At 47.1% G+C, this 14888-nt stretch overlaps 4 protein-coding genes across 5 annotated transcripts; all 4 read right to left on the reverse strand.

The window, feature by feature from the left end:
- Positions 1 to 351: 351 nt before the first annotated feature.
- LOC118502495 (mucin-5AC-like) lies at positions 352 to 9003 on the reverse strand. Its single transcript, XM_036034726.1, has 7 exons — positions 7869 to 9003; positions 5633 to 6755; positions 5071 to 5086; positions 4179 to 4708; positions 3762 to 4111; positions 2535 to 2706; positions 352 to 2457 (listed from the first exon to the last, which is right to left on the reverse strand). Exons 1-7 carry the CDS (start codon positions 8988 to 8990, stop codon positions 452 to 454), a joined length of 5319 nt encoding a protein of 1772 aa, XP_035890619.1. The 5' UTR covers positions 8991 to 9003; the 3' UTR covers positions 352 to 451.
- LOC118508429 (cell wall protein DAN4-like) lies at positions 3328 to 4973 on the reverse strand. 2 transcript variants are annotated; one of them, XM_036048207.1, is made up of 3 exons: positions 4827 to 4973; positions 4518 to 4750; positions 3328 to 4358 (listed from the first exon to the last, which is right to left on the reverse strand). In XM_036048207.1, the coding sequence occupies exons 1-3, from the start codon at positions 4948 to 4950 to the stop codon at positions 3405 to 3407; spliced, it is 1311 nt and encodes a 436-aa protein (XP_035904100.1). In that variant the 5' UTR covers positions 4951 to 4973; the 3' UTR covers positions 3328 to 3404. The 2 variants fall into 2 exon arrangements, with proteins under 2 accessions (XP_035904100.1, XP_035904099.1); XM_036048206.1 differs by having other exon boundaries at positions 3328 to 4750.
- On the reverse strand, positions 7775 to 11716 carry LOC118508432 (mucin-5AC-like). The gene has a single exon (XM_036048210.1). It carries the CDS (start codon positions 11690 to 11692, stop codon positions 10283 to 10285), a length of 1410 nt encoding a protein of 469 aa, XP_035904103.1. The 5' UTR covers positions 11693 to 11716; the 3' UTR covers positions 7775 to 10282.
- A 1320-nt stretch (positions 11717 to 13036) lies between these two features.
- Positions 13037 to 14600, reverse strand: LOC118508433 (mucin-5AC-like). Its single transcript, XM_036048211.1, has 2 exons — positions 14060 to 14600; positions 13037 to 13978 (listed from the first exon to the last, which is right to left on the reverse strand). Exons 1-2 carry the CDS (start codon positions 14559 to 14561, stop codon positions 13077 to 13079), a joined length of 1404 nt encoding a protein of 467 aa, XP_035904104.1. The 5' UTR covers positions 14562 to 14600; the 3' UTR covers positions 13037 to 13076.
- Positions 14601 to 14888: the final 288 nt, after the last annotated feature.

Raw genomic sequence — 14888 nt, forward strand, 5'->3', positions numbered from 1 at the left:
ATATCGTTTGTGTTGCACCGAAACTGGTCGTCTTGGTTATGGCTGATTGAATTCAAGCAGATGTAAAACATGACACTGGCATCAAGATTTCACGGTGTCTTGCTGAGGTTGGGACACACCTGGTGCCGTATTGCATCACAACCGCAGGCCACAGTGTGGTTGCACAGCAGTTGGAGATTGAAAACAATGATAAAGCTATCGGCGATGAGATCTCATTAAACACATGCCCCGGTCGTCGAAGATGAACCAAACCTCGCTCTTCCTTCTGTGCCAAACAGGTTTAACGATCTTGCATGATCGATCGTGTTTACATAATGTGCGTTTTCTTTGCTGAAGACAAGGAACCGTGGCTAACCGGTTGGTCAAATAGATCATCTTTTATTGCACATTACACGGATAGAAAAAAGTCAATAGTTCAGTCAAATTTTGTTTTGGTTAATCTCAGCTCCGCTTATCCCGCAAATCCGAAACCAAGACCTCCCCTCAGTCCAGTGGAGATCCCGGAGCCACCAAGAATTCCACTACGGGCGGAAAGGCTACCAGCGACGTTCAGATTGCTGCCCACGTTGGAGGCCGCCTGCAGACCGCTGCTCAAACCTCCCAACAGGCCACCGGCCACATTACCGACCACGTTTGTGGCCGCTCCGAGCACATTGGTTGCGGCTCCGGCAACGCCTCGGACGACATTACCCGCAGTATTGATTGCAGTACCGGCCAAATTGCCAGCAGTGTTCACTGCAGCACCGGCCAAGTTGCCAGCCGTGTTCACTGCAGTACCAGCCAAGTTCAAGCCCGTGTTAGCTACATTGCCAGCAGTGTTGATGGCTGCTCCGGCCAAGTTCAATCCAGCACCGAGCAACGATCCGATCGGACGGATAGCAGTGCCAACGTTGACTCCCGTTCCGACGGTTCCAATTTTGGTACCCAGGTTAATACCTGCACCGATGCCACCGAGACCTGCTCCGATGCCGATGCTTCCACCGATTCCTCCCAATCCTCCAATATTGATTCCACCGCCAATTCCAATACTGACTCCGCACTTACGTGTCGTTGTCGTAGTGACAGTGGTGGTAGTCGGTGCAGCGGTAGTAGTAGTAGTGGTCGGTGCTACCGTGGTAGTGGTCGTGGTCGTTGGTGCAGCGGTAGTGGTCGTGGTCGTTGGAGCCACGGTAGTAGTGGTCGTAGTCGTCGGTGCAACAGTAGTAGTCGTGGTAGCCGGTGCGGCAGTAGTCGTAGTAGTCGTCAAGCTGGCCAAAATTTGGGTCAACAAATTTACCAGACCAGTGCTAGATCCCACGATAGTAATCGGAGTTCCGTTCACAGTAAGCGTAACAGTGACACTTGCTGCTGCTGTAGTAGTTGGGGCTGCAGTTGTGGTAGTAGTAGTAGTTGGGGCTACAGTCGTCGTTGTGGTAGTAGCAACAGTAGTAGCAGCCGTTGTTGCTGCTGTCGTTGCTGCAGTGGTAGCAGCAGTTGTTGCTGCAGTTGTGGCTGCGGTTGTGGCGGCGGTTGTGGCGGCGCTTGTGGCTGCAGTTGTGGCTGCGGTCGTAGTACCTTCTGTTGTACCTGCAGTAGTAGCTGCCGTAGTGGCCGCGGTAGTAGCAGCCGTAGTAGCTGCAGTTGTAGCTGCGGTGGAAGCTGCCGTAGTGGCTGCGGTGGAAGCTGCCGTAGTGGCTGCGGTGGTAGCAGCCGTAGAAGCAGCCGTAGTAGCTGCAGTTGTGGCTGCGGTGGTAGCTGCTGTGGTAGCTGCTGTGGTAGCTGCGGTAGTAGCAGCCGTAGTGGCCGCGGTAGTAGCAGCCGTAGTGGCCGCGGTAGTAGCAGCCGTAGTGGCCTCGGTAGTAGCAGCCGTAGTGGCCGCGGTAGTAGCAGCCGTAGTGGCCGCGGTAGTAGGAGCCGTAGTGGCCGCGGTAGTAGCAGCCGTAGTGGCCTCGGTAGTAGCTGCCGTAGTGGCCTCGGTAGTAGGAGCCGTAGTGGCCGCGGTAGTAGCAGCCGTAGTGTCCGCGGTAGTAGCGGCCGTAGTGGCCTCGGTAGTAGCAGCCGTAGTGGCCGCGGTAGTAGCAGCCGTAGTGGCCTCGGTAGTACCAGCCGTAGTGGCCGCGGTAGTAGCAGCCGTAGTGGCCTCGGTAGTAGCAGCTGTAGTGGCCGCGGTAGTAGCAGCCGTAGTGGCCGCGGTAGTAGCTGCCGTAGTGGCCGCGGTAGTAGCAGCCGTAGTGGCCGCGGTAGTAGCAGCCGTAGTGGCCGCGGTAGTAGCAGCCGTAGTGGCCGCAGTAGTAGCAGCGGTTGTAGCTGCAGTCGTAGTAGCAGCAGTTGTTGCAGCGGTTGTAGTTGCTGCAGTTGTTGCTGCGGTTGTAGTTGCTGCAGTTGTTGTGGTAGCAGCAACAGTCGTTGTTGAAGATTGTAGCGATGCTACAATCGCCAAAATCGTCGCTAGATCGGACGATGCTATAGTGATAACACCTACGATGGTTTTCATTCGGAAATCGTATTAATTCTCAAACTCTGCACACAGTTAATCAGTACTTTGCTGTACTTACTTCCTCCAATGTTAATTGAAACCGTGGCGGATTGGCTAGCGACAGGGCCGGTGAGCAAACACACGGCGAGCACCAGAGAAGCCAAATAGTTCTTCATTTTGTTCACTACACGGCTGCCGTATCGAAGGATAGGTTCTGAAGACTGAATGACTCCGAACCGCTTTATATACAACTAGTTTGGCACATATGCACAATTGTATCACCTATGGTGCACGTTTCGAGACCACCGTCGACAGATGTATTTTTAGCATAATAGTGTTCATTGTCTTGCTTTTCGCACGATCCAACATGAACCAGTTTGTCTAATGAATGATAGGTCATTATAGTCGAACGTGTATCACGATATGTCTATACTTCGATCACGTCAATGGATGTAACAATGTTTTGGAATCGTTTTCAAACATTCAAAGTACGATTGGAAATACAAAAGATTCATTCTTAATAAAGACTGCCCCAACACAACATGAAAGTCATTCATGTTACAGATATTGAAGCCTTTTTTCTTGCTTAGAAGCTTCTAGAACCAAACCTGTACTCTAGGATATGTCCAACACCTGCCTAGCTCTAACAATTTAACAAACATAGTCATGCGTAGCGTTAAAACACACACACACACAAATCATCTTTAAGCATAAAAAAATCATCAAACCATAATCTCCAATAACAATCAACTGAATCTCATGTTATATTGCAATTTTATTTAAAAAGTATTTTTACATCCAGGGCCGTTCTTAGCAAACAACAAAACTAATTTTAAAATATCGAGCTAAATCTCAATAAAAAAAATCATTGATGTTCATTGCATGGATTCTTTATTTTTCTGCTGAGCTCATGATCTACTTGCACAGGTAAACATTCCATCTGCACTGCTTAACCCATTACACCCAGGCGGAACCCTCCTCCGAAACCTGCTCCAAAACGACCGTTTCGTCCGCCCGCTCTACCACCAATACCAGCGCTCAATCGTGCATTAACTCCACTGCCGATTCCTGCCGCAGCACTTCCTACTCCTCCTAGCAATCCACCCGCTAAGTTACCGGCGGCACCGACAACATTTCCGGCGAGATTTGCAGCAGACCCAACCACGTTCAAGCCAGTACCCACAACAGTACGAGCGACGTTACCAATGGCTGGCAGGATTCCGAAGCCTCCGACCTGCGGTGCTCCGAAGCCTCTGATTCCACCTCGGACACCCAGTCCAAAGCCAAGGGGACCAAGACCACCTACGATACCGAAGCCTCCACCCAATCCTCCGATTGGAGCACGAGTTCCACACGTTCTTCTGGTAGTGGTCGTAGTTGCGGCGGTAGTAGTGGTCGTTGTAGTCGGCGCTGCGGTAGTAGTGGTCGTTGTTGTTGGGGCCACGGTAGTGGTGGTCGTTGTAGTCGGTGCAGCAGTAGTTGTGGTGGTCGTTGCAGCTGCAGTAGTCGTGGTAGAGGTTGTTGCAGCAGCAGTCGTTGTAGTAGCGGTGGCCGCTGCTGTTGCAGCAGCTGTCGTAGTAGTCGCTGCCGTGGTGGTGGTCGTTGTAGGTGCAGTCGTAGTGGTCGTCGCTGTCAAACTTGAGATTAGCTGAAGAACTACATTTACCAAGGAGTTATTTGAGGAGGATACTGTTACACTTGCTCCATTAACAGTGACAGTTACAGTAATAGGAGCAACTGTTGTTGTGGTGGCCGCTACAGTTGTAGTAGTCGTTGGGGCAGCCGTGGTGGTAGTTGTTGTGGCAGCCGCGGTAGTTGTGGTTGTTGGAGCTACTGTAGTCGTAGTTGTTGTTGGAGCTGCAGTCGTCGTCGTTGTAGTTGGTGCTGCGGTGGTCGTAGTAGTGGTTGAAGCTGCAGTGGTTGTTGTAGTGGTTGGTGCTGCAGTAGTAGTAGTGGTTGGTGCTGCAGTAGTAGTAGTTGTAGTCGGTGCAGCAGTAGTTGTAGTAGTAGTCGGTGTAGCAGTGGTCGTAGTAGTCGTTGGAGCTGCAGTAGTCGTAGTAGTCGTTGGAGCTGCAGTAGTCGTAGTAGTGGTTGGAGCTACAGTGGTTGTAGTAGTGGTTGGTGCAGCGGTAGTTGTAGTAGTAGTTGCAGCAACCGTAGTTGTTGTAGCTGCTACTGTTGTTGTTGTCGCTCCAGCTACCGTGGTTGTTGCTGCAGACGTAGTGGTTGTGGCTTGCAGAGCTGCTACTATTGCTAAAATGGTGTTAATATCGTTGGAAGCAACAGTAATTGTACCTAAAGCGTAAAAGTTACAGTCGTTTAATACATGATCTGTTCGTAGCTGCAAACATTGTCTAATGGCTGTACTTACTTCCTCCAACGTTTATAGATACAGTAGCTTGAGCCTGCACTTGACTTACTAGCAGACATGTTGCCAAAGCAAACGTTACAAAAAGGCTGTTCTTCATTCTCACTTCAAGTTTGGCACTAAACATTGAATGCTACCAACGAATTACGACCCTCCTTCTTTATATAGAAAATTTGCGAAACGAAACAATCCACAAGGCTATATTTTTGCCAAAATATACTAAAACAACATCAATTTCACACACAACCATAGTGAGCAGAAGCCTGCAGTAGAAAAATCAAAAGGACTGATTATTTATCGAACTTCATAGATTGAACAACACAAAACTGATCTTCAGTTCTAAGCTATCTGTGTAGACAGTTTTTTGCGACGATCAAGCTATCAAACATATACATGCCAACGTTGTACAAACCTTTCCTTTGTGCAGCAATAACACGGTAGGGGACACTTTCTCCTACAAGTTTGGCAGTCGCTTTACAACGCGTTATCGTATAATTGTCCTCTTTGATCAGAAACTTTCGTCTCCTTTACCAATACTCGATCAAGAATTCAAATAAATCGACATTGCACTACACTCTAGCAAAATGATTTTGTTTATCTATAGAAAACCTTGGGAAATAAGCAATAAATAATTGACTAACGTGCAGAACAATTTTGTGGTCAAATACAGATTTGACACTGCACAATTCTAATTTTAACAAAATCCTGTCAAGTAAATACATTCATTCACGTTCGTTGCATGGATTCTTTATTTTTCTGCTTGGCATATGACATTTCGATCGGTAAACATTATAGCGACACCGTTTAACCCATCACACCCACACGCAACCCTGCTCCGGTGCCTAATACAAGACCGCCACTTCCTCCAAAACGACTTCCCGCTTGGATATTTCCGCCAATTCCACCAACCACTCTACCGCCAACTCCTGCACTTAATCCTGCATTAACTCCACTGCTGATTCCTGCCGCAGCACTGCCCAGTCCTCCGAGCAATCCGCCCGCTAAGTTACCAGCCGCACCAACAACATTTCTGGCAAGATTTGCAGCAGATCCAATCACGTTCAATCCGGTGCCGACAGCTGTACGAGCGACGTTACCAACGGCCGGCAAGATTCCGAAGCCTCCGACCTGTGGAACTCCTAAACCACCAACCACTGGTGCTCCAAAGCCTCCGATTCCACCTCGTATACCTACTCCAAAGCCAATGGGACCTAGACCACCTACAATACCGAAGCCTCCACCTAGTCCTCCGATTGGGGCACGAGTGCCACAGGTTCGTGTGGTCATAGTTGCGGCGGCAGTAGTGGTAGTTGCAGCAGTAGTGGTCGTTGTTGTTGGAGCCACGGTAGTCGTGGTCGTTGTAGTCGGTGCAGCAGTAGTAGTGGTAGTGGTGGTTGTTGGAGCAGCAGTCGTAGTAGTGGTCGTTGTTGCAGCAGTGGTCGCAGCCGTTGTAGCAGCAGTAGTTGCCGCGGTCGTAGCAGCAGTGGTCGCCGCGGTCGTAGCAGCAGTGGTCGCCGCGGTCGTCGTCGTGGTCGTCGTTGGTGCAGCCGTAGTGGTCGTCGTTGTCAAACTCGAAATGATCTGAAGAACTAAGTTCACCAAAGAACTATCCGAGGAGGATACAGTAACCGTAACACCATCAACGGTTACAGTTATGGTTGTTGGTGCTACTGTTACAGTTGTTAGCGCTGCTGTAGTAGTCGTTGGAGCGACAGTGGTGGTTGTCGTTGTTGGAGCGGTTGTTGGAGCCGTAGTTGGAGCGGTAGTTGGAGCAGTTGTTGGAGCAGTAGTTGGAGCTTCCGTGGTAGTCGTTGGGATCCCTGTAGTCGTCGTACCTGCCACTTGACTAATTAGCAGACAAGCTGCCAAAGCAAACGTTAGCAAAAGGCTGTTCTTCATTCTCACTTCAAGTTTGGCACTAAACATTGAATGCTACCATCGAACTACGATCCTCTTGCTTTATATAGGAAACCCGCATGACTATATTTTTAACAAAATACACAAAGCAAATATCGCTTCTACACATCGATTAAGAACTGAACCCCTCAGCAGCAAAATCAAAAGGGCTGATTATTTATTGACCTTGATAAATTTAACGGCTCAAAACTGATCTTCCCATCTAAATTATTTGTTTCAAATGTTGTTTTGCACCGAGCAGGCTTACAAACATATATCAACAGCATACAAACCATTCCATTGTGCGACAATAACAAGTTGAAACACATTTTTTACGACATATTTGGAAGCCAGCTTGCACAAAACGTGGTATATCTTATACATAATTGCCCTCTTTCATGATCGCAGAGTACTACCTATTCCTAAAGTCATTTATACATTTAGATTATACAAATCAGCAATAGAATACGCTAGGCAATCGTTTAGATAACAAGTTTTTGTTGTTGATTATCAGTAATTTTTTTTGGGAATCAACAGCAATCGCACACTCAGTGACTTGCTCGTTATTGATAATGTTGTATCGTTCTAAAAGTATGGCAATTAAAAAGAACATTGTAGTACGATGGAAGAAATAGCATTTCTTGCTTGCAAATAGCTTTATCGAATGAAACATATTTGTTAAAGCGATGTTTTCCTTCGCGAAATTTCTCTTGATTTGCTGATGAGGCTAATGAACCATTATGACTTACGTCACATCTTTTGCAATGAAGTAAAACTTCTGATAAAATTATATATTTTTATTACTATTTTGTTTTACATCTTAATGAAATCTCAAAGCACTGTAAACGAATCAAAGGACCAACAAATAAATCACCAGCATTTCCACCGAATAAGATAATTTTTTTCTTCATCATCTTCTTTCGCGCTACAGCCTTGAAAGGCCTTGACCAGCCATCTTGCTTCCTTAACATGGTTTTACCCATTCTCTACACAATCCTGTCAACTTCACAAACTTCACTATCCTTCTCATGCTACCATTGATAAAACTTTTAATGTAAATGTTAATTCATGTTTGTTGCATGGATTCTTCATTTATTTGCTGACCATATGATCCACTTGCACAGGTAAACATTCCATCTGCACTGCTTAACCCATTACACCCAGGCGGAACCCTCCTCCGAAACCTGCTCCAAAACGACCGTTTCGTCCGCCCGCTCTACCACCAATACCAGCGCTCAATCCTGCATTAACTCCAGTGTTGATTCCTGCTGCAGCACTTCCTACTCCACCTAGCAATCCACCCGCTAAGTTACCAGCGGCACCGACAACATTTCCGGCGAGATTCGCAGCAGACCCAACCACGTTCAAGCCAGTACCCACAACAATACGAGCGACGTTACCAATGGCTGGCAGGATTCCGAAGCCTCCGACCTGCGGTGCTCCGAAGCCTCTGATTCCACCTCGGACACCCAGTCCAAAGCCAATGGGACCGAGACCACCTACGATACCGAAGCCTCCTCCCAATCCTCCGATTGGAGCACGAGTTCCACACGTTCTTCTGGTAGTGGTCGTAGTTGCGGCGGTAGTAGTGGTCGTCGTAGTCGGCGCTGCGGTAGTAGTGGTCGTTGTTGTTGGTGCCACGGTAGTGGTGGTCGTTGTAGTTGGCGCTGTGGTGGTGGTAGTAGTAGTAGTTGTAGTGGTTGTTGGAGCAGTGGTCGTGGTGGTAGTGGTTGTTGGCGCAGCAGTAGTGGTGGTAGTAGTTGTTGGAGCAACGGTCGTAGTAGTCGCCGCCGTTGTCGTGGTGGTCGTTGTGGGTGCAATCGTAGTAGTCGTCGCTGTCAAACTCGAGATAAGCTGAAGAACTAAGTTTACTAAGGAATTACTGGTTGAAGATACTGTCACAGCTGATCCATTGACGGTTAAAGTGACGGTAATAGGGGCCACAGTCGTAGTAGTTGGCGCTACTGTAGTAGTCGTCGTCGTCGTTGGAGCGGCGGTGGTCGTTGTAGTAGTTGGCGCTGCTGTAGTTGTTGTGGTGGTAGTTGGAGCAGCAGTTGTTGTTGTTGTAGTTGGAGCAGCAGTTGTTGTGGTGGTAGTCGGTGCAGCAGTAGTCGTAGTAGTAGTTGGAGCAGTAGTTGGAGCTTCGGTTGTAGTCGTTGGGATCCCCGTAGTCGTCGTACCTGCGACTTGACTAATTAGCAGACAAGCTGCCAAGGCAAACGTTAGCAAATGGCTGTTCTTCATTCTCATTACAAGTTTGGCACAAAACATTGAATGCTACAATCAATCTACGATTCCCTTGCTTTATATACGAAATTCACAAGGCTATATTTTTGCCAAAATATACTAAACAAAAAACATCACTTTCACACATCGCTCCAGAGCGAAAGCTTGCAGTAAAATCATCAAAAGGAGTAATTATTTATCGAATCTTGTGTGTTGATCGACACAAAGCTGATCTTCAGTTCTCACATGTTTGTTGCAATTTTTTTACAACGATCACGCTTTCAAACATATTCGGAAGGCATACAACCCACTCCATTGTACAGCACTGACACGTTGAGGTACACTTTTTACAACTTGTTTGGAAAACACCGTACAAACAACTCACTTTCTTATAATTGCCCTTATTGATTATCGCAGAACGTTGCTTTTGCCGATACACATCAAAGTATTTAGATTATAAAAATCAGCAATACACGAAGCTAGCTCAACACACAGGTTGTGTTTTTGAAATTTGCTAGCGTAACTTGACCAACAAGCATTAAACAAATTCAATAACATCATTGGGGCGGTCCGGTGGCCGAGGTGACAGCGGCACCGGTCTTCACACGGCAGGGCCGGGGTTCAAATCCCATCCAGACCGCTCTCCGTACGTAAGGCTGACTACTTTGCTACGGGTAAAACCAAGTCACAGAAAGCCAGGAACGGCAGGCCGAGACCTCTCGAGGTTGTAGTGCCAAAGAAGAAGAAGAAGAAGAAGAAGAACATCAATAGCATTGGACATCTTTACTGATTTAACTGATGAAGCTCATAATACACCACTTACAGCGAGTCCCAGCATACCCTCTACGCCTCCAATACCTCCAGTGGTCTTTGTTTGTTACCGTCGCTGTATCACTTTGGTTCAGGACACCCAGTACCCAACATAAATATCGTAACTTTTGGCAGCATTTTCTACAGTACAGTAAACATCTTGAAAAACTTTGTATTCTGTACTAATGTAGACATAGAATCCTGTCCGGACTGTCTCTCCGTACGGAGGACCATCTATTTTAAATTTAAGAATTTTAAAATTGGAGAGATTCAGATTTAACTGAAAAAAATCCTTCATCTCTTCAACGAATTCACACTATCTTTTAAAAGAATTCAATAATGCCACGTCAAAATTACTGCAGTCAGAGAATAGTTTCATTTGTTAATGGAGCTGTGCGGCCTTAATTATACTTCCTTAACTATTTTTGATAAGCGTATAACATTTGATAGATAATGTTGCATGAATTATTTATTTGACTGTCAAGCACATGATCTGCTTGCATTGGTATGCATTCTATCAACACTGCTTAACCCATTACACCCACACGTATTCCTCCACCGAAACCTGCTCCGAAACCGCCACTGCCAACACTCCTACTTCCGCCAGCATGGATATGTCCGCCGATTCCTACTCCCAGTCTTCCACCAATACCTGAATTCAATCCTGCATTGACACCACTGCTGACTCCTGCTCCTACTCCAACTCCCATTCTTCCACTAATACCGGAATTCAATCCTGCATTGAGACCACTGCCGATTCCTGCCGCAGCACTTCCTACTCCTCCTAGCAATCCGCCAGCTAAGTTACCAGCGGCACCGACAACATTTCCGGCGAGATTCGCAGCAGACCCAACCACGTTCAAGCCAGTACCCACAACAGTACGAGCGACGTTACCAATGGCTGGCAGGATTCCGAAGCCTCCGACCTGCGGTGCTCCGAAGCCTCTGATTCCACCTCGGACACCCAGTCCAAAGCCAATGGGACCGAGACCACCTACGATACCGAAGCCTCCTCCCAATCCTCCGATTGGAGCACGAGTTCCACACGTTCTTCTGGTAGTGGTCGTAGTTGCGGCGGTAGTAGTGGTCGTCGTAGTCGGCGCTGCGGTAGTAGTGGTCGTTGTTGTTGGTGCCACGGTAGTGGTGGTCGTTGTAGTTGGCGCTGTGGTGGTGGTAGTAGAAGTAGTGGTGGTTGTTGGCGCAGCAGTAGTGGTGGTAGTAGTTGTTGGAGCAACGGTCGTAGTAGTCGCCGCCGTTGTCGTGGTGATCGTTGTGGGTGCAATCGTAGTAGTCGTCGCTGTCAAACTCGAAATAAGCTGAAGAACTAAGTTCACTAACGAATTGTTGGTAGAGGACACAGTTATGGTGACTCCATTAACGGTTACAGTTACGGCAATAGGGACCACTGTTGTTGCTGTGGGCGCTACAGTTGTAGTAGTCGTTGGAGCAGCAGTAGTCACAGTCGTTGTTGGTGCTGCGGTGGTCGTTGTAGTAGTTGGTGCAGCAGTAGTCGTAGTAGTCGTTGGAACTGCAGTAGTCGTTGTAGTGGATGGAGCTTCTGTAGTAGTAGTCGGGGCTTCAGTAGTAGTAGTTGAAGCTTCTGTGGTAGTAGTTGGCGCTTCTGTGGTAGTAGTTGGAGCTTCGGTGGTAGTAGTTGCAGCGGTGGTTGAGGCGGTAGTTGGGGCAGTAGTTGCAGCGGTAGTTGGGGCAGTAGTTGCAGCGGTAGTTGGGGCAGTAGTTGCAGCAGTAATTGGAGCAGTTGTTGGAGCAGTTGTTGGAGCAGTTGTTGGAGCGGTAGTCGGAGCTTCTGTGGCAGTCGTTGGAATCCCCGTGGTCGTCGTACCTGCGACTTGACTAATTAGCAGACAAGCTGCCAAAGCCAACGTTAGCAAATGGCTGTTCTTCATTCTCATTTCAAGTTTCAAGACACAAAACATGGAATGCTACAATGCAAGCCAGTTTCTTTTGCTTTATATACCAAATCCGGAAGAAACAACAATCCCATGGCCATATGTTGGCAAAAATATAATTAAAAAAGCATTGCTTTAACACATATCCAATCGAGTTAGGCTTGTACTAAACAGATAAAAAGGATTGATTATTCATCGAACTTTGTATGTTAAACTACAACACACTGATCTTCATGTTTAAGATATTTGTTGCAGACGGTTTACTGTAAAGCTATCGAGCTTCGAAACATATCTAAACGACATACAAACCACTCCATTGTAGTAATAATGACGCGTTGAGGAAAACTTTCTACGACTCTACTGAACTCAATTAACAAACAATGAGTTATCTTATAATTTAAAACTTATCTTTTTTGATTATCTTACCAACAGCTTGTCACTCTGACACACCTCTGAAACACAATTCTGTTTATTATAATAATCATCATTATACGAAACAGGCATAAACTGTTGTCCAACAATCGGGATCGAACTCTCCTTTAGAGGCATTGCCCGATGATAATCATCATTCATTACTTTGTTTGAACTTTTTTTTCAATAGTTTTAAGTGAAATAGACATTTCAATGATTAAGAGCAGAGATGTCAAACTCATTTTTCGCTCGCGGTCCACAAGAAAAATCTTGCATCCGTTTTCTAGCCATAAGATTCCTCAAAAGAGCGCAATATACATGTTACTTATATTTTATGGTTATTGAATGTTACTTCTTGGTAAACTTTTTCATCTTCGCCTTAAGCCTTGACCTCCTAGGTGAAACTGGCCATTTAATGACTGACTAAACTTATTACTATCACGTAATTGGATAGTCAGTTGTAACTACTGTGGGACGGTCCGATTGGGATTCGAACCCCGATCCTGCCGTATGTAGCCCGGCATGCACCACCGGACCCAGGTAACAAAATCATCATCCTTTCTCGCTTGTTACTTAGATAGTACGAGAAAGCATTACGGTTGTTCTTACCTGGGGACCGACGCAAGGCTACGGTACGAGCAGGTCGTCCTTCTTGAATAAAATAAAACAGACTTTATCCAATGACTCCGTTTAAGTAGCGACGCATTAGATTTGTATACATAAAAGGGACATCGACCGAGCATGAAAACGTCCGCGATTTACGTCATAACATCGCTGTTTGATTAACGTGTATTAGCAATGTAAATAATAACAACAATCAATCATTATGCATCTTGTTCTTTTGATAGCTAGGAATGAATAGTCTCAATGTACTAACCGCTTAACTCGTCGCTGAAGGCTGTTGAAGGTCAGACGACTATTTTCTACTTAATTGTCAATGTATAATGGTCCGTATTCATGTGTAAGTGTTATTGTAGTTTTATTTTCGTTCGAAGGGTGTTTAACCCAACCCCGCTCTGGCCCCTATACCAAAGCCTCCAGCTGCACCTATGCCAAATCCACCGCTCAGCCCTGCTCCGGCAGAGAGTCCCGCTCCGGCAGAAAGACCCGCTCCGGCCGATCCTAACGCACTGACAGCATTTGCAATTCCGCCCGCTATATTGTTAATACCTTGTCCTATTCCATTCACAATTCGGCCAGCAGCAGTCAGCACCGGTCTAGCGACGAGACCAATAGGATTTACAACCTGAGCAACTGGAATTACCGGAGCCGGCGTGACAAGCGGAGCAAGTGGTCCGATCGGTGGTCTACCGATGCGAATTCCTCCGCCAATGCCTAGGATACCGCCTGGACCACCGATACCGATTCTTGCCCCAAATCCGAAACCAAAGCGCTCGTGGCTATGATTATGCCTGTGACAACCGCCGGTACGTGCAGTTGTTGTGCTAGTGGCGGAAGTCGTCGATGCAGCGGCGGCTGTCGTCGTCTTCGCCGTCGTCGTCGTTGTTGCTGCACTCGTTGTGGACGAGGATAGCTGATTGAGCAACTGTGTAAGCAATGTTAGTAGTGCGCTATTGTCGGCCACAATAATTACGGACGAGCCATTGTAATTGATCGTAATGGATATCGAAATGGAAGGTGCAGCAGTTGTTGTCGAAGCAGCAGTGGTTGTTGTTGTTGCGGCTGCTGCCGCGGTGGTTGTTGTTGTGGCGGCTGCAGTTGTCGTTGTTGCAGCTGCAGTCGTTGTGGTGGCGGCTGCAGTCGTTGTTGTAGTGGCTGCGGTCGTTGTGGTAGCGGCTGCAGTTGTCGTAGTTGTTGCGGCAGCTGTGGTCGTAGTCACTTGTAGAGCTTGGATTATGGCCGTGATTGTTGCTATGTCTGAGGCAGCGACTGTCAGAATGCCTACAACACAAAAGCCCATTGTCAGTTGCTAAACGATTATCTCGGGACCAAGCAAGATATTGCTTCTAAAGCGATACTCACTGCCACCAATGTTGAAGATCACGGTAGCCGGTTTCGAGGTCGTAGTAGTTGGCGCGGCAGTCGTTGTTGTTGTCAAGAGCCCTGCTACTGTGCCCAGTATGGGGATTGCTGAAGGGACTGTGACACCGAGTGTAGGCACTGTGACACCGAGTGTAGGCACTGTGACTCCTAAGGTAGGAACAGTAACTCCCAGCGTTGGTACGGTCAGCGTTGGTACCGTAACAGGCAGTGTGGGAATGGTTACCGGAAGCGTTACTGGAGGCACTGTAACGGTGAGAATCGATACAGTAACCGGAGGTACCGTTACACTAGGAACTGTCACAGGAGCCACGGAAACGGAGATTGGTCCAACGGTTACCGGTGGTACAGTAACTGGCGCAACAGACACTGTTACCGGTGGTACAGTGACGGGACCGACGGAGACTCCTCCTATTCCAATTCCAGTACACAAGTGCCCGGTTAGGGCTAAAAGTGCCACAATCGTGGCGAAAGTTTGCTTCATTTCGATACCTCCCTCTGCTGCAACGGAATTAGCAAATTTGCGACCCGCCACTCTTTATATACGTCAAAGTCCAGCAACGGCCTCAAGAACCGCGCCTTCATTGAAGAATAGCTTATATTGTGTTCACTCGCAAAATCAACCCAATTGTAAGGGGGAACCATTTTTACAAACATGTCTACCGGATATGTGCTTATCATCGTTCACTCGAGTAAGTCATTCAGCAAAGTTACTCTAAAATTGCTGCCTAGCTATTGATTAACATAGCACTGAAGTAGTATAAAGAATTAATTTTTGTTTCTAAATCTAAATAAACAAATAGCACGAGCC

Source organism: Anopheles stephensi, chromosome 2 (genome assembly GCF_013141755.1).
Source record: "Anopheles stephensi strain Indian chromosome 2, UCI_ANSTEP_V1.0, whole genome shotgun sequence".
Lineage (NCBI taxonomy): Eukaryota > Metazoa > Arthropoda > Insecta > Diptera > Culicidae > Anopheles > Anopheles stephensi.